General features: G+C 46.9%; 1 protein-coding gene across 2 annotated transcripts; it reads left to right on the top strand.

Moving 5' to 3' along the window:
* The first annotated feature begins 420 nt into the window (after positions 1 to 420).
* On the top strand, positions 421 to 19620 carry Hsph1 (heat shock protein family H (Hsp110) member 1). 2 transcript variants are annotated; one of them, XM_048419033.3, is made up of 18 exons: positions 425 to 711; positions 2882 to 2939; positions 4536 to 4676; positions 5226 to 5348; positions 5855 to 5954; positions 6281 to 6414; positions 6746 to 6990; positions 7575 to 7803; positions 9393 to 9499; positions 9672 to 9805; positions 11786 to 11994; positions 13385 to 13516; positions 15646 to 15783; positions 16374 to 16499; positions 17312 to 17419; positions 17519 to 17638; positions 17827 to 17988; positions 18730 to 19620. In XM_048419033.3, exons 1-18 carry the CDS (start codon positions 605 to 607, stop codon positions 18931 to 18933), a joined length of 2577 nt encoding a protein of 858 aa, XP_048274990.1. In that variant the 5' UTR covers positions 425 to 604; the 3' UTR covers positions 18934 to 19620. The 2 variants fall into 2 exon arrangements, with proteins under 2 accessions (XP_048274998.1, XP_048274990.1); XM_048419041.3 differs by lacking the exon at positions 13385 to 13516 and having other exon boundaries at positions 421 to 711.
* The last annotated feature ends 2896 nt before the right edge of the window (positions 19621 to 22516 follow it).

Here is a 22516-nt window from a genome sequence, read left to right as displayed (position 1 = left end):
GCCTGGAGTCTCGGAGCAGTGGGTTTTATCTTCCTCCGTTCAGTAGTTCTTCGGCGTCTGGGAGCCGGACACTGCCGCTCGGTGTCATTTCATGAGCGACAGTAGTTTTCGGTCCGTTATTCATCGTCAGAATCAACTGGAGCGCAAATTGCCCCCGGGGTGGGGAGGGCGGGATGGAGGGTGGGCAAGCTCGGTCTGCGGCAGCCAATGGCGTCCGAGCGGCTGCCCTGTCACCATGGCGACGCAGGCCGCCCGCGGGGGCGACCATCCTTCCATTGGGTAGAATCTTTCTCGAAGGCTCGAGAAGAAGGAAGCGGAAGTGGCACGTGGAGGCGCCGGTGAGTAAATGCCGCAGATTCTGGAAAGTTCTCCTCAGTAGGCTACATAAGGCTGAGCGATTGGGACCTCCCCTTTTGGATTGGTAGCTGAGCGGCGGCGGCGGCGGCGGCGGCGGCGGCGGCGGCTGCGTGCGAGAAAGGCGAGCTGCGAGCGGTGGCAGAGGCTGAGCGCAGTCTCGCGGGGTAAAGCCTGAAGCATCTTCCCGGCCGGTCGGGAGCAGGAGGCGCACGCAGCAGACCCGAGGCGGAGGCTGACCGGGCCAGCCATGTCGGTGGTGGGACTAGACGTGGGCTCACAGAGCTGCTACATCGCGGTGGCGCGGGCCGGGGGCATCGAGACCATCGCCAACGAGTTCAGCGACCGCTGCACCCCGTAAGTAGGAGCCTGGGTGGCCGGGGAGGGCTCGAGCTCGCCGCTTCTCGTGGGAGATGGTGGCCCGGGGATTCGGAGAACCGTGACACCCGGCGACCACCTGGCCTGGCTTGGCCTTTCCCGGGTCTTCCCCCCCCCCCCCCATCCAGCTCCCCACCCAGCTTCTTCCAATCTGGCACCGGTTCCCACCTCGGCAGGAATCTCTACGGAGCCTGAGCTGCCGAGCCTTTTCCGCATGGTGAATCTCCAAATGACCTAGAAGGTTCCAGAGCCTGTGCGCTGCTGCTTGCCTAGGGAGCGGGTGGACTGTTGTTAGCGACCACAGAAACACTATGGTAGAGGAATCCACCGCCTCTGTTTTCATCGACTCTCGATTTGCTAATATTGCCCTAGTGCCCTGAATCGTTTTTTGGAAGAGTCCTTTTTAAAGCTTATCGTGAAAGCCGTTCGTGAGTTTCCAGACCGAATGTTTGTTTATTTTTGGCAAGGTTTAGAAAAAGCAGTACAAATTTCACGTTGTTGTTGCTAGCACGTTGCTGTGCAAAAACCTCGTTGGGGAAAGTGGATTTTTGTCTCTGAATTAAATATTCTGCAGTACCGTGGGTGGGCAAACGGAAGCATGGCAAAGAGCAACTTTTTGAGGGGGTTAGTTTCTGAAGGTTATGTAGGCAAATAGACCTGCGTGTGCAGTCAGTGACTACAGCTATTTGCTTTTATAGGCAGTTATTGTAGGTTTTTTTCCTCAAGTGCAGAGTCCAAAATTATTAAAACCTGAAGGTAAAATCATTCTGACCTTAGATGATTTATGTGCAGAGGAACATTTATGAGAGTGAATAGGAAATAAGCCTTGCTGGTAACTCACTCTCTGAGCAACGCAGTGTGATACTCTGTCTACCTCTTTACAAAGCCGTGGTCGTCTTTTCTTTGGCGGCTAGTAGGAAAGATGCCAGCCTTTTGCTGTGCCTCTCTTCTGTGAGTGCTTCTGTGCTTCTACAGGCTCTGGATTTTATTTATTTATTTTTTTAAAGTGGCTCAGAGGAAAGCAGGGGAAATGCTCGAGTCAGTGTTGACCAGCATTTTCGACTGGTGTATTATATTACTGTTAAGCTACAGGGCTAACAATTGGATTGGCTACCGATTCTTATTACAGTGGGTTAGTTGATTTGGAAAATGAGAAGATCGAATGTCTAGTCTCTCTGAGCTCAGAATCCCAGGATTTGTAGACTGCACCTTAAAAGACCCAGCCATTGCTCGAGGATCCCTGACTTTTAGGGTGACATTTGGTGTACCTGCTTAGACCACTAGGTCCAGGCTGTTTCTGACCTAGCAAACTTAACCATTCTCAGCATAGTTCCATTTTACTCAGCTCATTTACCCACGTAGGCGCGCGGAACTGAACCAAAATTAGATTGGGTTTGGATTAGTAATGCACAACGGGTTACTCCTCTAATCCAAAACCTTAATCACTGCCTCCTCCACACAGCCCTCTCCATCTTGTCCCTGTTACTACGCGTTCCCTCTCCATCGCTGAGAAAGCTGTCTCCTTGCAGGTCGCTCCTCATCTTGTCAGAGCAGGCTTAGGTGACTGACTGGTCATACTCCTTTCCCTCTGCATTTGTGCTTCAGACTGCAGTAACTTTGGCTGTAGCTTTTTCTTGCCTGACCTCCTTATGGGAGCCTCATCCGTATGCTCTAAACTCTACAGGCAATGCCATAGACCTCTTAAGAGTTACATAAAACCTTTTAAATTCTAAAGCAGGTGGTAGATCGGGACAAAAATAAGTGACAGTGACATTTAGGGTTGTATGAAGCTGATGACAGAGGTACAGTTATGTGCATAATGCCAAGTTTAATAATACTCTAAATTGAGAGCTTGCAGAATTAATGTTGTTCCATGTTCTCTGTGACCTGGTGACACTGTCTTAGCACTCGAGGTATTGAGCAACAATGCCTGAGCTACCAGTAGACTAGCAGACTTGGGGTGAGCAGGGCTAGCAGTTGTCAGACCTGTGGCTTTCAATTATTAATATCCCCAGACTAAGTTTGGAGTATCGGGGAAAGCTAGAAGCTGCAAAACTGGGCTTCGTTTCTGTTGGAGTTTCCTCCTGTCGGTTTGGAAACGGTTCCGTGTGCTTTTGGACAAACGTGGACCGTTTGTGTTCTGTTCTAGGTCAGTCATATCATTTGGACCAAAAAACAGAACAATCGGAGTTGCAGCCAAAAATCAGGTATGTTCCTGAAGAGAATGCCCATTTGGCTTAAAGGGAAATCCCGGCAGCACCAATCCCAGAATGATGCACCAACGTTTACTACAGTTTTGGTTTTAAGCCGTAAGTCAGCTGGAGAAATGGCTTAGTCAGTCAGAGAGAGCACTTGTTGCTCTTACAGGTTTGACTCCCAGCGCCCTTTTGGTGGCTCATAACTGCCTGTAACTACTTCTTACATCCTCTCTGGCCTCCATGGGAACCAGGCACACATTGCCACACATCCATGCAGACACTCCTATGTGCACACTACAGATGAAAATGGTAGCTCTTTAAGATACGGTGTCAGGTGTTCATTTGGAACCTTTGGGTGATTGCTTCATCATTCCCACCCTTGTCCCTTTTCTCTTGTTTCTGTTCTTAGGTTTTTATTGGCAGCCTTAATTAGGGTAACTTCATTGCCTGTGTGTGTGTGTGTGTGTGTGTGTGTACATACATACATACATATGTGAATGAATGAGGCTTCTTAGCCGCTGCCTCCTAAGTACTGGGATTAAAGGGACATGACGCCATGCTTGGCTTTAAAATGTCTTAAATGACAGACACTTTATTAAAAAAAAAAAAACCTGGCTAGTGAGGCTCCTCGGTGGGCAGAGGCACCTGCACCTGCTGCCAAACCTGACAACACGAGTTCCATCCCTGGGACCCACGTGGTAGTGGGAGAGGAGAGGACCCGCTCCCACAGAGGTTTGTCTCTGTTTTACAAGCTTATTGAATGAGCACACCCGCTGGTGCTGAGCCTCGGGCACTGCCCAGCTGTAGAAGATGAAAAAATAGTAGTTCCCTTGGTGCTTCTGAGTTTAAGTGACTTCGTTGTTAGTGAGGAGCCTACGTTTGAGTGACGTGTTCTCTGAAGTAGGTTGACCCAAGCAGTAGATGAAGAAAACACCTTCTCAGAACAAGTTGACACATTTCCATCTTGTTTTCCTGAATGTCATGCCCCTTCTTAGCATGTGTGCCTGAGAGCAAGACCACATCCCAGGGAACAGGTTACTGAAGTACTGTTTGTAACAGGCACGTCCAGCAGTGTGAGATGGGTGTGGAGCTGGCGATAGGATCTGTGTATTACTTCCCCCACCTCCCATAGTCATTAGAAACTTTTGAGATGACCCTCACCTCATCTACCTCTGGCATAGGCCAGTTTCTAGGCAGACGTGCGTACGGTCCTTAACCTGGCAGTGCCCCGAGTCTGACTTCAGTGGACAGTGAGCTTGGGCTTATTTGGGGGAGAAGATGGGGTGCAGCAGTGCAGTTGCTGAAGCATTGAGAGCTTTGGAGACAGTTGCACCGTCTTTTCCTTTATCTTGCAGATTTTGAGATCTGCCCCAAGGTCTGATGACACCATTGCCTTTCACCATTGCCTTTCCTTCTGGCATTTTCCATAGAAGAAAGTACAGTAGGAGCTATGTATGCTTTCATGGAAAATCGAGGAGTCTGAGGGAAAGTTAGGTATTACCCCCAGAGTTGGTCTGAGTGGCACAGGTGACGGGCTGAAGCTGCTGTAGGCACTGCTAGGTTGTGAAGTTAGAGAGAAGTCTAAGTCTTCCCTTTGTTTTGCAGCAAATCACTCATGCAAACAATACAGTGTCTAGCTTTAAGAGGTTTCACGGCAGAGCGTTCAGTGACCCCTTCATTCAGAAGGAAAAGGCAAGCCTGAGCTATGACTTGGTCTCAATGAAGAATGGTGGCGTTGGAATCAAGGTAATGCAACTGATTGTCTGGGCTCTGACGAAAGCGTCTCTAGAGGGGAGTGCTCAGCTTACTATCTTAACCCGAGTTGACTGAACAGAGTGGGGTCTTTCCCTCATATCTGGCTCCTTTTCAAGTATTGTTAATAGAAGCTGTCTCTTGAGCATTACTTAGCCAATAATACATACTTACATAGATTATTTGGTGTTCCTTCTAACTTTCTAGTAATTTTTTGGTTGCTTTGGTATTTTTTTTAAGAAAAGAAATTCAAGTAATGTTGATGGCTCAGACATGGTCAGAGAGCCTTTGGGAGCCTCTGAGAGCAGCGGAGTGCCAGCCAGAGGGCTGACAGAACTGCTGTCTGTGGGCAGCCCACACTGGTGACTCAGCCCTAGCTTTTCCCTCCTTTTCATCTCTAGGGAAAAGTTCTTCCTTCTTTTCCTCCCTTTCCTTTTTAGTTCCTTTTTTCTTGCAAAACCAATAAACTCAAATTATGTGGAAGCAGGATCCGTGCTAACAGTGAAGTGTTGGAGTATGTCAGCATGTCCCACTGTGTCGTAGGTCATGTACATGGATGAAGAGCACCTCTTTAGCGTGGAGCAGATAACAGCCATGTTGCTGACTAAGTTAAAGGAAACTGCAGAGAACAACCTCAAGAAGCCAGTAACAGATTGTGTCATTTCAGTAAGTAGAACCCAGCCAGGCAGTGTGTGTGCTTGCAGCTTGCCTTTCTTTGCTGCAGTATTGCATATATGCATGCTCTTTCCTTCCAAGGTATTCTTAGCTGAGTGTTCAGGAGCATTTCAAAGTAAGCTCGAGTGTTAATTTTAGCCAGAAGCTGCAAGGGTTCTTTACTATAGTGGGGTCTCCTGTGGAGCTTTCTGAAAATACAGGTTAACTGGCTGCATCTGGGTTTTCTCTGGGGCAGTTGGCTGCTGTAATACCAGGGGTTGTTGTTCTGAAGAGCTTCTCACAGTGAAGGATTCCTTTTCTTTTCTGAAAACCAATGCTTTGGGAATTAGTTTTGTTTGTTTGTTTGTCTTTTAAGGCAACTCTGAAAGCCAAGGAAATCACTAGAAACAAAAGTCTAGATTTATGTTTGTGTTTTGGGGGACTGGCCAGGCCACCCACTGTGACTTTATGCTGGCTTGCGAAGGTCCTGTGTCTAGAGTTGCCCCTCTCCTTTGCAGGTCCCCTCCTTCTTCACAGACGCTGAGAGGAGGTCTGTCCTGGATGCAGCGCAGATTGTGGGCTTGAACTGCTTACGGCTCATGAACGACATGACAGCTGGTAGGAGACAGCCCCTAGTGGTGTGTTCTTTACCGGTGCCTCTTAAAGGCGGCTGTGATTTAGATCTGCATCTGTGTTGACTGAGCACTTTCTCAGTTAAGGAAAACTAAGTTTGGATAACCAGTCTCCTAGCAGGCTTGGTAGTGTATATAGTCTGATGTTTGTGACTTTTGCTTTATCATATCTAACGTTGAAGAGTGGTGGGGCATTGACCGACAGGAAGAAAGGAGCAACTGGTTCTTTGTAACGTGGGGTCTTCCTGTGACAGTAAATCCCTGAGAAAATGGCCTGGGCATCTCGTGATCACCTTCTTGTTTCCCTTGCAGTTGCTTTGAATTACGGCATTTATAAGCAGGACCTGCCGGGCGCGGATGAGAAGCCTCGGGTGGTGGTGTTTGTGGACATGGGGCACTCCTCCTTCCAGGTGTCTGCCTGCGCCTTCAACAAAGGGAAACTGAAGGTAAAGTGGAAACTCCTGCGCTGGATCATAGTGTGTGAGCCGTGAAGCTGCTTCTTGAAGATGGAGCTCCCTCTTGGCAAACTCTGGAGGGGGTTGGTGGTCTTTTGTGTTTAAGAAAAATAATGTTAAGGTTCTCTTCAGCACAGATGGTAAGAGTAGGCAATACCATAAGAGACTTGCAGAGACTGGCGTTCCTTCAGTTGTGTGCCTCCTGACCTGGATTTACGTAGCTCTGAGCCTATTAGCCTTTTGTTTGAATAGGACTATCTAAGAGTCTAATTGAAGTGTGATCGAAAGTAACCTGATTCTCTTTTTTTTTAAACAACCTTAGGTTCTGGGCACAGCGTTTGACCCCTTCTTAGGAGGGAAGAACTTTGATGAGAAGCTGGTGGAGCATTTTTGTGCTGAGTTTAAAACCAAGTACAAGTTAGATGCAAAATCCAAAATCCGAGCCCTCCTTCGTCTGCATCAGGAGTGTGAGAAATTGAAAAAGCTCATGAGCTCCAACAGCACAGACTTGCCACTGAACATTGAATGCTTCATGAATGACAAAGACGTCTCTGGGAAGATGAACAGGTACTTGTGTCTGGATTTGTACACATGAAGTGGGCAAAAGGTTTAGCCCAGTAGTCTTTGTTACCCTGTCTTGGCGCATGTTTTACCATATGGCTATTGACTGTAAACACCATTGTATATAACTTAGAATTTAGGGATATGACTGTGAAGGATGCTTTTTGTAAATGTGCGTGTGTGTGTGTGTGTGTGTGTGCACGCACATGTGCACTAGCTCACGTGTTCCTGCCATGGTGCACATGGGGAACTCATAGGACAACTCTCAGGAGTCAGTTTTCTCCACCTGGGTTGTCAGACTTGGCAGCAAGTGCCTTTGCCGGCTGCGTCATCTCATCAGCCTGTGGGACTTTGAGAAGTACCTTTCCTCAGTGTGATTAGCTTTTTCTATGTTAATCAACAGGATTTTCTCCCCATCCTCTTTATGCTGTGACATGTATGTATTTACATATATACGTGTGATATATACATTTTATATAAAGCCAATAATGTGGCCCGTGTGGGATTTAGGGTGCTGAGGAAAAGGCTGGATGAGTTGGTTGGTAAAAACTCATAGTAATGGTTGCCACTGGCTCCTTTCATTTCCTAAGGTCCCAGTTTGAGGAACTGTGTGCAGAACTCCTGCAAAAAATAGAGGTCCCCCTTCATTCTCTGATGGAACAGACGCACCTCAAGGCCGAAGATGTGAGTGCCATTGAGATAGTTGGAGGTGCCACGAGAATTCCAGCTGTAAAAGAAAGAATTGCCAAATTCTTTGGAAAAGATGTCAGCACCACACTCAATGCGGACGAAGCTGTGGCTAGAGGATGTGCCCTGCAGGTGAGGTTCTGCTGGGCTTCCTCCTGGGGTTCACACATGTGGAGCCCCGTGCCTGCTTCCCTTCCGGAGGAAGTTCCTTTAGGTGACCCAGTAAGCTTAGCAGACTTGGGGTACTGCTGTGGAGGTGAGAAAGGGGAAGGCACAAAGGACTGCCCAGCTGATGCTGTTTTTGGTGGTTTTTTTGTTTGTTTGTTTTCTTTTGGTTTATTTATTAGGTTGGTTTTTTGGTTTGGTTCTGTTTTTTGAGACAGGGTTTCTCTGTGACTTTAGAGCTTGTCCTGGAACTAGCTCTTGTAGATCAGGCTGGCCTCAAACTCAGAGATATCCTCCTCCTTCTGCCTCTTGAGTGCTGGGATTAAAGGCGTGTGCCGCCTCCACCACCACCAGGCCCCAGCTGGTGTTCTGAGACGATGACTAGAAATGGGCCTGGTTGGGAGATGGCAGAAAACAGCTGACGAACGCTCGTCAGTGTGTGGTGCCGGCAACTCCTGACTTCAGGCACAGGAGGGAATAGACTATTAATCAGCTGTAATGATTGTTTTGATGAGGAAGAACATGTGTAGGGGTTAGGAGTATTAGTTACCAGGTGGTTCTAGAAAATAGTTTTTTCCACCCCCAAATGAAGCTGAAGGGTTACGCTGATGACACAGAAGCACCAAATGTAGATGTTGGTAGAGAACAGAGGATGTCTGACAGTCGTTCACATGTAAAGGAGTCTGTGAACGAAGGTCTCTAGAGAACTTGCCTTGTATGACACAGAAGAGAGTGGGCAGTCTTGCCCATCGTCTTATCATGGCCTAGGCTGGCTTTGGGGTTTATTAATGTTGGTTAATTGTACAGAGTAGTGGGCTTCCTTATAACATTGTCGTGTGTCTATCGGTACATGTAGAGTGTTTGACCCTTGTTGCCCGAGCTAATCTCTTCCCATGGGTCATTTACTCCCTAGTAGCCCTTTGTAGGGAGGGCTTTGTTCTTGTTCCTCCACAGTGGAGTGTGCGCCTTTATCTCTGCTTCCCCAGATGGAGGAAATTCCGAGTTCCTGAAAGGGAGCTCATTCTGGCCTCTGCTTTGAAGGAGACCACTGATGAGATCTCCTTGTGGGTCTGTGTGCTTTCTTCATTTAATTAGTTTTGTGTGTCCTGTGTAGACAGGCTGTCCTGTCCCAGTTTTGATTTGACAAATGATATTGAGAATGTACACATTTTGAGTTTTACCCCTTTTGGTTCTTTGCCATGTGAAAACAATAAAGCAGAACTTCTCGTGAGTGTTCACATCTCAGAGAGAATCAGCTTATAATTGGAAATGCCACCAGCAAGGCATTTCTGGGAAAACCTGTGTTTTCAGTCTGTGAAACTTGGAAGTCAGGATTGCTGGTCTCAAGACTCATGATTTGTCTTTGGTTGGTGATTAGCATAATGCTAGGATGACACATTCTTTATTCTTTTTTTTTTTCCACATTCTTTATTCTTAAGGTGACAACATGCTGCAAGCAGTTTAGATCTGCCCATCCAAGTAGAATTGTCATAGTGAAAGGTGTATGGAAATACTGTGCTGATATTTCTAACGTTTGAATACTTTGTCTTTTCTAGTGTGCGATTCTCTCCCCGGCATTTAAAGTCCGAGAGTTCTCCGTCACAGATGCTGTTCCTTTTCCAATTTCTCTGGTCTGGAACCACGACTCAGAAGAGACCGAAGGGTATGTAGCCACAGATAGCTTTCTGATACTGTCTTCAAATAAGAGTTGAATGACTGAGGAATTTTCAGGGGCCAAACCTTTCCGCCTTTGCATTTGGTTATTGTGAACGACAGGCAGAATCAGTAAGGTTGTCAAGTCTGAGCTGTGGATGTCTTTGCTGCCTTCCTCCTAGTGTTCATGAGGTGTTCAGTCGGAACCATGCTGCTCCTTTCTCCAAAGTTCTCACCTTCCTGAGAAGGGGACCTTTCGAGCTGGAAGCGTTCTATTCGGACCCTCAAGGAGTTCCCTATCCAGAAGCCAAAATAGGTAAGTCGTGTGTGCACCTGCCCTGGGACTTAGAGCTGCGGCTCGTTGTTAGCGTTGGAACTGCTTCTGTAGAAGAGTCGTGAGGAGTCTTTCTTTCATTGGACGCCTTGACCTGGACTTGCTGGCCTAGCTGCATTGTTGCAATAGAGTCTGTATTTGCAGAATACTGGCCACTAACTGACCTCCCAGCAGGATTAAGTGTTGTTGGCAAGGTGTTACTTCAGATCCCACAGCAGGGCGGCACTTGCCAGGCCGTCTTGTGTACTTCACCCTCTCTGAAGGGGCGCCTTCAGGTGCATTTTCCACGGGGAGGCTTGTCATTGTCCCTCTGCTTTTATCTTAGTATTACTAACTTCGTGGTTTTTATATTGGAAAAGCTGCTGATACTGCCAGGCCTCTAAGAGAAAGCATTAGGAGGATTCGAGTCTGGCCAACTGAGTTTTCTTCTGCAGACTAAGGTGTTGTGGCCCATCACCTGTTCACAGTGTGGCAGGAGAGCGGCTGGAGAAGCTGTTGACTGCGGCCTGAGGTTGTCAGGGTTGGGCTCGGCACATCTGTCCCCTTCCCAGAGATGAGCTGTTGTTACATAAGTGTCGGTGTTCTGCTCACTGATGACAAGCTGTCCGTCACGTGCACTTTCACATTCCATACTCATGAGTGGCGTGCCCAGAAGGGTTTCTGTAAAGGACCATTTGGCAGTTACTTCCTGACTTAGTGGTTTGTGCCAGCCGCCATGCTTGACTGACCTAGAAGTTAAATCTAGCTGTATGTGCTGTGTGGACGGCTCCTAGGTTAGTGTTGCCTTCCATGTACCTCTTGAGTATAACTGGTTCGAACACTTACTTGTGGAGACCAGGTCTGTCTCTAGTCCTGGCTATTCTGGTGCTTACTATGTATTCCTGAGTGCTGGTACTAAAGGCATGTGCCATCATGCCCAGAAAAGTACACATTTTTAGACTATTATTTGTGTGAGAGTACATGTATGGAGGTCACAGGAATTCTGGGAGTTGGTTTTCTTCTTGTAATGTGGGCTCTAGATTTGAACTTGGGTCACCATACTTGCACAGCAAGTCCTGAGCTGCTGAGCCGCTTAGCAGCCCTCGAGAGACTCATGATTTAGTGGGGGATGACTGTTGACACTTGACTCTGCAGTAAGTGCTCATTAAAAGTGGCTCTCCAGAGCAGTGATCCTCATCCTTCCTAACTCTGTGACCCTTTAATACAGTTTCTCATTGTGGTGACCCCAGCCAGAAAATTAATTTTGTTGTTACTTCATATCTGTAATTTCACTATTGTTGTGAACCATAACGTAAATATTTGTGTTTCCCAGTATTTTTAGGCCACCCCTATGAAAGGGTTGTTCGACCCCGGAGGGAGTAGCAGTCTACAGGTTGAGAACGCTGCTCTAGACTGGTTCACAACAGCATTCTCTGTGTTACTCCACGAGGCTGTAGGACTACCCTAGCAATGCGCTGCTCTAGACTGGTTCACAGCGGCATTCTCTGTGTTACTCTGCGAGGCTGTAGGACTACCCTAGCAGTGCGGGCTTTGATGTGTGCTGCTGCTCATGTCCCTATTTAAAACATGACTTAAATAATTTTGATTATTCCATCAGAGGATTAGTATTTCCTAAAAGACTAAAAATTTAGCATGTGCTTGGTCCCCTGTCTTAGATTTGCTCACAGATTCTCGTGTCTGGTGTGTGCTCATCCACCTGGAGATGAGGAGGAGGCAAAAACTGTTTTGCAGTAGTTCCTGCCCCTGGTGTTTGCCCAGTGGGTATTACCAGAGGAGTGTGCTTCCTTCCAAAAGTTTAATGGCATGAGTTGTAATAGACTCCCTAAGTGTCTGCTTACGGGACTTGAAGTTGGTTGGGGATGGAGAAACAGTTTCGGCTTGATTTCTTAGCCTTGTGTTTTCTTGGCTGTCTTTGTAGAGATAAAAGTTCATCTCTAAACTGGCAGTTTCTTTTTGCTCTAGGCCGTTTTGTCGTTCAGAATGTTTCTGCACAAAAAGATGGAGAAAAGTCTAAAGTGAAAGTCAAAGTGCGTGTGAACACACATGGTATCTTCACCATCTCCACGGCATCCATGGTGGAAAAGGTCCCAACTGAGGAGGACGACGGGTCTTCTGTCGAGGCAGACATGGAGTGTCCAAACCAGAAACCCGCGGAAAGCTCGGATGTGGATGTAAGTGGTTGGAGTGATTGTCAGTTCAGAAGTAAAATTGACTTCATTCTGAGCCATAGAAGGGGGAAAGGTTAAATATGTTTTAATAACATAGCATTGATCAGAAGTTGTGTAATGATAATCGGTCCTGCCAATTAATGGCAGGATATTAGAACATGATACATTGTGACTGAAGTGCATGACTTCTTGAAGAAACTGGTCTATAACTAAGACAAGCTGCCTTTTCTTTTCTTGCTATGTTAAATCAGATGTTGACTGGCTAAAAACAACTATAAAAATTGAAATGGAAATGGTTTTGTTTTATTTTCATTGTATGGCAAAAATTGGTCTTGGTATTCCAGCCCCCAGTTTTAGTAGCATAGCTTTGTGGGTTGGGAGAGTCAAGAAGAACAATGTCACAGATAATGGTGGCGTTGTGACTGCTGAGCTCACACTTGCAGTTGATTTCTGGGAGCAAGCAGAAGTGGCTTACAAGAAGAGGCAGGCAGACAGTGCAGTGTCGATGTAACGCTTTGGTATCCACTGGTCTCAAACACTGAAGGACCATTAGAATCACAGGAACCTTAGCTTGTTCTCATCTGGACACTGTCACAGAGTGAGTGGCTAGTGCTTCATCCTCTCAGGGTCATAGTGCCTTGGATGTGAGTAATGACTTACCTCGGTGCTTGCCTTAAGTTCTAGAAGCTGTAGGTGGAAAATGTGGAAGACCTGAGAGGCTTGGACAGGGAATAGAGTAGTTCAGCCTTGGTTCTCTAGCCGTGGGGAAAGGTTATAGCAGCACAGACTTGCTGGGAACTGAGGGGGCTACCAAAGAGCTTCAGGGGTAATTTCCTTCCCCTTTCGTCTTGAAGCCATATTTTTAGGCAGGATTGCTAGTTGGCGTGTAGTAGTTATTCTTTGTTCTGAGATCCCTTGAGGTAAGATAGCTGAGTCATGCAGCTGGGGGTGATGAGCCCTGGGATACGCCATAGTTGTCGTTTCTGTAACTCTTGAGTGATGCCATTGAGGTACGTGCTGCCGCTGCTGCTCGAGTTCAGACACTGGTTTTGGAAAGAGCCTGGGCTAGTAGCCGGCCCATTTCCTGTGCTGACGAGAGTCAGATCGTAATGTACAGGGTTAGGAGAAAGGCTCTTCAGGGGACTCTGGGTTGTCACCATCGGGCACAGTCCCTATCGATTATGTAACTGGTTATAACACTGTCATTCATAAAATTTCTTACAGGTTTGAAATGTCTAAAGTTTCACAAACTTGTTTTATTTTTATCTAGTACCTTTTCTGCCCACCTACTAAGATTTCAGAAATTGAGAGTACTGTCTTTGGTGCCCTGTAACTTTCAATTCATACAGTACACCTGCTTTCTACATCCTTTGTGCCTGGGCTTTCATTTCAGAAAAATAGCCAGCAAGACAACAGTGAAGCTGGAACACAGCCCCAGGTACAAACTGATGCTCAGCAAACCTCACAGTCTCCCCCTTCACCTGAACTTACCTCAGAAGAAAACAAAATCCCAGATGCTGACAAAGTGAGTGACTCTTCCAGTTCCTTCCATTAGACAATGGTGCAGCATGTGATGGTTAATGGTGTAGGCCTGGGGTTTCGAGAGGAATCCATGCGACTGTGGGCTGCAGGGTTTGTTCTCTGTTCGTTTTCTGCACATTACTTGGCTAAAGAGCCGTGAGGAGTACTCGGACTTACGCTGGGAACCAATGTTTTCCTTTAAATCTCAAAGCCTCTGATAATGCCACTCCAAGATGAGCCTAAAGCAAAAGTCTGCTAAAGGCAGAAGTACCTGCTGATGCCAGAAACAGAAAGATGCATCCCAGCACTGCAAGAGTTACTAAAGAGTTGATTGATTAATTAGCTAATTCATGGATTTTAGGAGTTGGTCAGCTTTTTCTCCTTTCAACTTACTCTCAATTTTGAGTTAATTTGATGGTCTGCTAATAGCTGGCTATATATTTCCAAGTGCTTGTTCCTTTACCTTGCTTCCAGTATTGGAAGCTAAATAAAACTAATGTGTCCCTTGGAAAATGGCAGCTTGTAATCAGACCTTTCAAAGTAGTGGTCCTGTTGGTAATGAGAAGCCCGAAGCCCCCATTGTTTCCAGCGCAAGCTGTGCTTTGGCGTTCACATCTCTGCAGGCTTCCTATAAGTGATTAACTGTCCATCACAGTCTGGTTTCCTCTCGCCTTCTGAGGATACCTTCCCCCACTCAGGCAAGTTACAGAAGGGAAGGACTGCTGGAGGCCACAGAAGATTCTCGGCCAGGTTTTCGTTTGCCTCTGTCCTGAATAATTCTGCAGCCTTTAGCATTGTCCTGTGTCCTGACTGAGTTTTGAAAGCTGCTTTCATTTTTTTCCCCTTACTAGAAAAGAATTGAGGTGGTAACATTTGTTTAGAAAACGGGTCCTCACGTTTCAATATCTTCCCCTTGATTTAGAGTTACATGTCAGCAGACTTCTGCAGATAGTCTCAGTACCTTTCTAGAAAATGACACTGGGTTGGCTCTCAGCCCTTGAACATGTCTTGGAGGGTTTCTCATCTGGGTTGGAATGCCACTTTGTGGTTGTGTTGGTTTGGCCAGGGGTTGGTTGAATTTTGTACTCCTTCTGTTTCTGTTAACTGCCGTAGACAACAGCTTACTTTGATCCTGGATCAGTTGCACTCCCGTGTCTCGCCAGCGATAAGCAGTGGGTTGGCTTTTCTCTGTTGGGGTTCAGGGCGTTGTGCATTGTCACTGCAGGCCGACTGCGTGGTCCACAACAGTTAGCTGAGGTGTGTCTGGCCCTGGTAGGTTGTTCTGCACACATAGCTTAAGTCTACCCTGTAACTGTGTCTCCTCAGCAGTGTGTCATTTGGGGCAGAAAGCATGGTAAGAATCTGAAGACAGTGTTTGGAAAATTGAAGGCCACCTCTAGAATTGTATTCCTATCATGTGCGTAATCTAGAGTAAATACACTGTGACTAGCTAGCCTTTCTCCAAAATATTTGCTGGTAATGTTTGAGTTAATTTTCCTTTTGGTAGTCACATACACACAGTGATACATCTTAAGGTTAGGATGTCAAGCGCTTGTTTTTTATACTCCTTGCATAGTCCAAAGCTACTTTCCTGTACTGCTTTTGTTTGTAAGACCCTTTCATCTCCATCTATGGCCCAAGCTGGCCTCAAAGACATAGCTACAGGCTCCTGAGTGCTGAGGCGGCAGGTATGACCACTGTGCCTGGCTGTCTTGAGAGTTCCAAATGAGAAGTGATACGGCCGAAAGGCAGGTCGTACCTCTGCACGTGATACACAGACTTGTAGAGGCGCTCTGGCACTAATTCTGATGGGAACAGGTACTGTGCTGGGCTGGAGGGAGTAAGATAGTCGCTTCAGCACTGACTGAAGTCTAGCATCTCCAGTGGTGTTGTGAGTGTGTGTGACAGTGTCGTCCGGCTCTAGACTTAGAGACTGGTGAGAATAGAGAAGGTGGTGGTGACGCAGGAAGACGATGCACACAGCTACTGCCGTGGTCTGTGGTGGGCGGTGGGCGCAGATGCTTTTCCACAGTTCCAGCCTGAGAATTAGAGATCTGTACATGAAGCATCAGTCAATGTGGTAAGTGTTTGTTTTCCAAGGATTAAGAATTTTTATTTTTCTTAACCCTCAAGGCAAATGAAAAGAAAGTTGATCAGCCTCCAGAAGCCAAAAAACCTAAAATAAAAGTGGTAAACGTTGAGCTGCCTGTGGAAGCCAACTTGGTCTGGCAGCTGGGGAGAGACCTTCTTAACATGTACATTGAGACAGAGGTAAGCGTTTTTATTGGGTATTTCTGTTTGTTTCTGCATACTGCATGGGATGAGTGACTAATCCTCACCAGGAGTGAAGTTTAACTGAGTTCAGAGAGCAGAGAGAGGCAAAGGGATCTGGTCTTCCCGATGAAGCTATATGGAGTTTGTTGGGTATGGACGCTGTGGAGGTCTGTGCTTCGGTAGTTGTGTTTGGTTGAGAATAGCTCTGCTGTTTGACATAATGTGGACAACCTGAGCATAGGCACTGTAGGAAGCAGGCCATAGGATTACCCTCTTAAAATACCTATGCATCACAGGTGTGCAGTCATAGTCCCAAAGTCAGGAAACTGAGGGGAATCACTGCATTTAAAAACTATAAAAAATTACCCTTTTGTAAATTGAAGAGTATATTGAAAAGCAGGACGGCCTAACGTTACACTAGAAAACAACTTCTCCGTGTGTGTTTCTAAGTCGAAGGACCATGGCATTCTGTAGAAATGTTTCATGAGGTGCAGATTAGAGTAAAATGGTTTTATGTGGTCATCGTGCCAACATGTTGAGGTGTGGCTTGAGTCGCTGGAAGTCGGCTGACCTCTGCTTCCTTACAGGGGAAGATGATAATGCAGGACAAACTGGAGAAGGAGAGAAACGACGCTAAAAACGCAGTGGAGGAGTGTGTGTACGAGTTCAGGGACAAGCTGTGTGGACCATACGAGAAATTCATATGCGAGCAGGTACGCTTAGGGCTCTCTTACCAGGTAGGCCCAGGATGTTTAGCACTGAGCCCTCTGTGCTTGTGGTCACTTGAGTGTTCTGAAAACAAAAGTTTGAGAGCAGAACTGAACAGAGGTCAGTCGCCACGCGTGTCGCCTGTCACTCGAGTAGTCTTCATGCAAACATCTGCTCTGGACACACGCATGGCATCGAGGCAGGAAAGATGAATAGGAACCCTTAGCCTGTATGATGGTGTTCTCTGGGCAGCCGTCTGGTGCTGTCACCTGTGCGGCATATGTTCAGCACTGTTACTGTCACTAAGCCCTTCGCCCCTTCCTTACCTAACTGAAGCTCTGGGTAGATCCAGAAGCACAACTGTGTGTCAGGTGGAACTTGGAAAAAAGACTGGCCGGACTGTGTAGGGATCAACTCTTAAAGATGGTTTACCCTTGAGGTAGCCTCTTCCCCACCTGCAATCCTTGACCCCTGAGCTGCCCTACAGTGTACTTTGATTGTATCTGTGCCAGGCATAATTGAGACAGTTGCTTTGGAGAGTAGGGACATAATCGCTCTTCCATCACCCAAGCATGACCTGGAGCTGGGTTTCTTGGGTACAGCATTGTGAGGCAGAAGTGGTGTTAAAATCATGTAATAAGACAAAAGCCCCAATGCCTGTGCCTCACGTGACACCATAGGACTCTAGTTAATGTGAGGGGAACCCAGTGTGTCCTGTCCCCCTCGGGTGAGCTGCTGGGGTCATTGCCTAAGATGCCTACTTGGGTTAAGAACCTCTGAGGTAAGGCTGCCACTAACCTTTATCTTTCATATAAAGGAACATGAAAAGTTCCTGAGGCTTCTCACGGAGACAGAAGACTGGCTGTATGAGGAAGGAGAGGACCAGGCCAAGCAAGCATATATTGACAAGTTGGAAGAGCTGATGGTGAGCTCTTTGCCCTGACAGGTGCAGCTTGCTTTGTAAGCCGTAGACGGTTACTAAAGTGTGAGGTTGGCAATTGTTAACCCCTCTCTTACACTTTAGAAAATGGGTACTCCTGTCAAAGTCCGGTTTCAAGAAGCTGAGGAACGGCCGAAAGTATTGGAGGAGCTGGGGCAGCGGCTGCAGCACTATGCCAAGATTGCAGCAGACTTCAGGGGCAAGGTAGGCGCTGCTGTTACCCCGATGAGTGACCTGGACCTAGCCAGCACGTGACCTCGGGATCTCTAGCCTAATCAGTGTTGAGTGAGGAGTAGTGGTGTTTCACACCAAGGTGGATTTGAACTTAGGGAAAGTGGGTCAGAGTAGATGTGTCTGTTCAGAACTCTCTAGTGTCTGTATTTTCTGTCCAGGATGAGAAATACAACCATATTGATGAATCTGAAATGAAGAAGGTTGAGAAGTCTGTTAATGAGGTGATGGAGTGGATGAATAATGTCATGAATGCTCAGGCTAAAAGGAGTCTTGACCAGGACCCTGTTGTGCGCACTCAGGAGATAAGAGCGAAAGTCAAGGTGAGTGTGTCAGCTTTTGTCTTGACACATGGCGTTTTACCTATAAAACTTTGACCTCATCTGTACCAGTACTGGCTTCCCTAATGCATTATTGCCATTACATACATTTTTCCTAGTTGGCTGCAGGCAGTACATTGAACCCCTACATGTCCCAGCAGGTGCTGTTTGTCCTTCTTTTGAGGAAACAGACACCATTGAGGGCAGTCAGTCCTGCCCCCCATGGAGGGGAGACCAGCAACATGCGTCAGGTGTCAGCATTAATCTTGTAGGAGAAAAGTACAGTGGGACGAACTGGGTCAGGATGCTCAGCTGTGGAGAGCAGCAGGTTGGGCATTTGACCAGGGACACCTTTCACGGTGCTAAAGTCCCGAGTAGAAAACAAAGGGCTTGTCTGGGTAACGTGAGGAAGTCCGGGGAAAATTGGCCATTTCAGCCACTTCGTAGTTCTGAGCTATAAACCACATCTTGAAGTGACTTAACCTCGAGTCCCTTCCATATTATGGAATTCATGATTCCTACATTTTATGTTGCAGCCATAAGATAGCGTTTATAGCCCACCTAGCAAGTCCCCAGGAAACCCTGGGAGCTAGTCACTTTGATGAGGCTTGTCACTATGATTGTACAGGTTTGATGACACAGATGAAATTAGGTAAGAAAAGCCTGAATCAGGAGTTTGAGGAAGTAGTTGAGTGAACTGGGTGGATCAGAGCTAAAACCTAATGGCGAATTTTGTCTTCTCAGGAATTGAACAGCGTTTGTGAGCCTGTTGTAACTCAACCCAAACCAAAAATTGAATCACCTAAACTGGAGAGAACTCCCAATGGCCCAAATCTTGACAAGAAAGATGATTTAGAAGGCAAAGATAATTTTGGTGCTGAAACCCCGCATCAGAATGGTGAATGCCACCCTAACGAAAAGGGCTCTGTCAACATGGACCTGGACTAGGCTCTGCACAGCTTCCCCTCCAAGTCATGAAATGTTTGCCATAGTATGTGACTCTGTACAACAGACTGAGTATTTATATTTTCTTTTTTTTTAAGACTGTCTAGAAATTTTGTGTATTATATGGGGGAAAGGAAAAGCTTGAGTCTGTAGTCTTTGACCCTAAGGGAGAATGACCTTGGTGACAGAGTCCTGTGGCAGTGTGACCCACACTGAACGCTGTGCAGTATTGCTGCTTGGACTGCTGAGGAGTTGTTTCTTTTGAGGAGACAGACTCTGCCTGCTTGTTCCAGCGCTCCGTGATTGGAATCTCGGAGCAGTGCTTCTCGCCAAGGTGGTGTTTTTTTTTGTTTTGTTTTTATTTTTGTTTTTGTTTTTGTTTTTGCATTTTACTCTCCATTTCCGCATGTGTGTGGCTGTGGGTGTTTATAAATGAGATTAAGTCTGATTTGTAAGGGCTTTCAAAAATTAAGTCTGCCCCATAGAGTGATTTTGCTTCCATTATTACACATTCAGCGAGTGCAACTCAGCTAGTGACCCGTAGCAGCATGCAGAGCAAGGCTGTAACCATCACCACAGTGCACTGTCCCGTGGAGGTACGACAGACACGGGAGACGTATGGATCATGTGATCATTGTGACCACGTCTTGAGCTTTAGAATAAAGTTCACCCTGTGGTGTCATTTCTAAATGGCTCGCTTTGTCACTGACTCAGAATGGTATTGGCGGACAAGTACATCTTAAAACATGGCACCTGCTGAAAACCCCACCCTGGAAGACCCTGCTGGCGTCCATGACTGTCCCCTTGTTCTCTGGTGACTGACCAGCTGTGGGTGGGTTGGCGAGTCATTACCCACCCGGGGTTTCTCTATAGCTATAAGCCCAGATGGTTCCTGTAAGTGTTGCCCAATATTAAAAATTCACAGCTGTGGTGAATTCTGGTCTGAAGCCAGCTTCAAATATTTTAGCCAAATCCCACCTTGGGTGGGTTTGAGTGTTCTTTAGATGTTCTGTTGTCCTTCAAGGTTTTGCTACGTAGAGTTCTTTGAACTCAGGGTGGCATGGCTCCCTCGGGCAGGGAATCAAGGATGGTTGTCAGCAAGTGGCAGAGGAAAATTCTTCACCTGCTGTCAGTCGGGAAGCCCAGAAAAAACAGATTTGGTCAGTATCACCTTCAAAGGCACACCTTCCAGCAAGGCCCTATCCTGTCTCCTCAGCCGGCTGCCACAGCTGGAGACGTCACTCAAATGCAAGCCTGTGTATTTGTGTGTGTGTGTCTGTCTGTCTGTCTGTCTGTCTGTCTGAAATCTGATTTTGGTGTTGGGAAACTTAACACCTAACATGCACAGACACTACCCTGGAGCTCTCCTGCCATATTGGTTGAGTTTTGGTGTCTGGTGTATGTACATTGTAAGCAGATCCATTTTGGAAGCTGAAATAGAATTAGCCCAGGACTAGCTCTGGAAAATTTCCTGATTGCATTCCAGAATGGTGATGTATCACTACTGTGTAAGGAGCTGGGGAGACTGGCTCCTTCTCTGACGATCCTCTCTGCAGAGCTAAGTGTAGCCCCCTGTATGCCTACCAACTCCTGAGAGCAGCACCTCTGGCAACTTCACACTTGGCTCTGATATTTAGGATTTTTGAAAATGACAAGTGAATTTAAGGGCATGTGCTTATCCATAGAGGCTAGTAGAGGGCATTCGAGCCCCTAGATTTAGGCTGAGCCACCATGAGGGTGCTGGCAACTGAATGAACTCTGGTCCTCTGCAAGAGCAGCAAATGTTATTAATTGCTGAGCCATCTCTCCAGCCCATAGCACTTAGCATCTTCAACATCTGTACTATTTGTTGCTTGTGGCTTGACACAATTCCTTTTGGATTCTGACAGCTTTCACACAAATGTAAGAAAAACTCCCTTAAATAGTAAATTAGCGCTTATTACCGTAAGGCTCTCATCTTTATATGGTAGTAAACACTGCAGTGGCCAGTCACTCTCAGGCTCAACACATCTTCCCATGCACTTCTCATAGGGGCCTCTTTATCCTGACACAGTTGTATCATTGGGTCCCATTCTCCCAAAATGTCATTTACAACTATTCCTTGGATTTGAGATCCATTCAAAGGGTTAGCCCAATCAACCTAATATTTTGTGATTTAAGTTTTGCTTAAGAATTTTGAATGCTTTCCTCCTACCAGACTAAAGTGTTTAACCAGGTGTGTGGGGGGGTGGAGGGTGGCTTTAAAAGAGAAATTAGCAGCAGATAGACTACTTCAGAGCCACTGAGCAAGTAATCGTAGTCCACTGAAAAAGGTGGACTTGTTAGGTAGAAAGCGTTTGGCACCTGACAGTTAAAGCTACTGGGGCAACTGATTAAAGTCCTATTTGTCCCTGTTGAATGGCACGTATCGCCTGTCAAATGATTCCTGAGCTTACCCGCCCTGAGAATAAAGCCTGTGGTGGTCCCTCTCAGCAGCACATGCATAGACAGCAAAGCATGTCCATTCTGCAGTCCTGAGCTGGTGTGTTTCTCGAGGGTCCCTAGCCATTTGGGATTTCTCTGTGTAGGTTTGAAACCTGGCCCTCAGGGAGGAGGAGGCAGCTTACTCTACGGGACTGGCCACTAGCTGTGCGGGGAAAGAAACCCCAGCTGAAGTGTGTGCTCTGAAGAGTGGGCCATAGAAAGAACGGTGGTCAAGCAATTCAATGCAGCAGGGTTCTGGACGCGAAACTCAGAAGGTCCAGCTGAAGCAGACCAAACAGTGGTTCAGGTGGCAGGGGTGGGTACTCGGATGCGGTCCACAGGAACCCAAGAGGAACCTGGGTTATACAGACTCTCTCAGGTGGAGGAGTGTGGCAGCCTTCTTCGTTTTGGTAGAGTCATTTGTTGAATGACTAATAGAGTGAGTCCATACAAAAACCTTCAGAAGGCTAGTAGTGAGGATGTCAGGAGACACCAAAGGACCGGCCAGACTAGAAGGGAGAGCAGCCTGTGAGGACACACGGGGCACTGAACGGGAATACCATAGAACATGCCCTGGTGATTTCTGCAAACGGTTACAGTGTCAGTCACTGCTGCATTCCAAACACAATGGACAGGCAGAATTCGGAAAGCAAGTGGTCACCTGGGGGCAGTAAATGACCTCCAGAGTCCATGTGGAGCCTGGGGTGGGGGTGGAAGGCTAGGTCTGATGATTTCTCTTAGCTCAATTTATCAAGGAATTGTACTTGCCTTTTGCCCATTGAATCAGCAAGACCTGGACGTCAGAGACGTTAACACCACAAACTCAAGGAGCCTTTGAGTGCCCTGTGTCTCTCTGTCCATCTGGCCTCCCCCAGGTCTTGCTCTCTGTTTCCTACTTGGTACCTTCTGGAAGGATCAGTGGCAGCCAAGAGCTGACGTCATCCCTGATGCACTTACTACACAGCTGTCTCATCACAAAGCATTTCAAACTCCATTCCTCAGAGAAACAGGAAAATTGTGTGACAAAGACCTAATGGGTTGGCCCGGAGAGATGGCTCAGCGGTTAAGGGCTGCTCTTCCAGAGGTCCTGAGTTCAATTCCCAGCAACCACATGGTGACTCAC

This window comes from Myodes glareolus, chromosome 2, assembly GCF_982192425.1.
Source record: "Myodes glareolus chromosome 2, mMyoGla1.1, whole genome shotgun sequence".
Classification (NCBI taxonomy): domain Eukaryota; kingdom Metazoa; phylum Chordata; class Mammalia; order Rodentia; family Cricetidae; genus Myodes; species Myodes glareolus.
Note: the sequence above shows the minus strand (reverse complement) of the source record. Positions and strands in the feature narration are given on the sequence as shown.

Coding starts and splice junctions, on each gene's coding strand:
- Hsph1 (XM_048419033.3), top strand. CDS start 605: ATGTCGGTGGTGGGACTAGACGTGGGCTCACAGAGCTGCTACATCGCG. Junction 6,415..6,745: donor TCAACAAAGGGAAACTGAAG/GTAAAGTGGAAA, acceptor AAACAACCTTAG/GTTCTGGGCACAGCGTTTGA. Junction 15,784..16,373: donor ACATGTACATTGAGACAGAG/GTAAGCGTTTTT, acceptor GCTTCCTTACAG/GGGAAGATGATAATGCAGGA.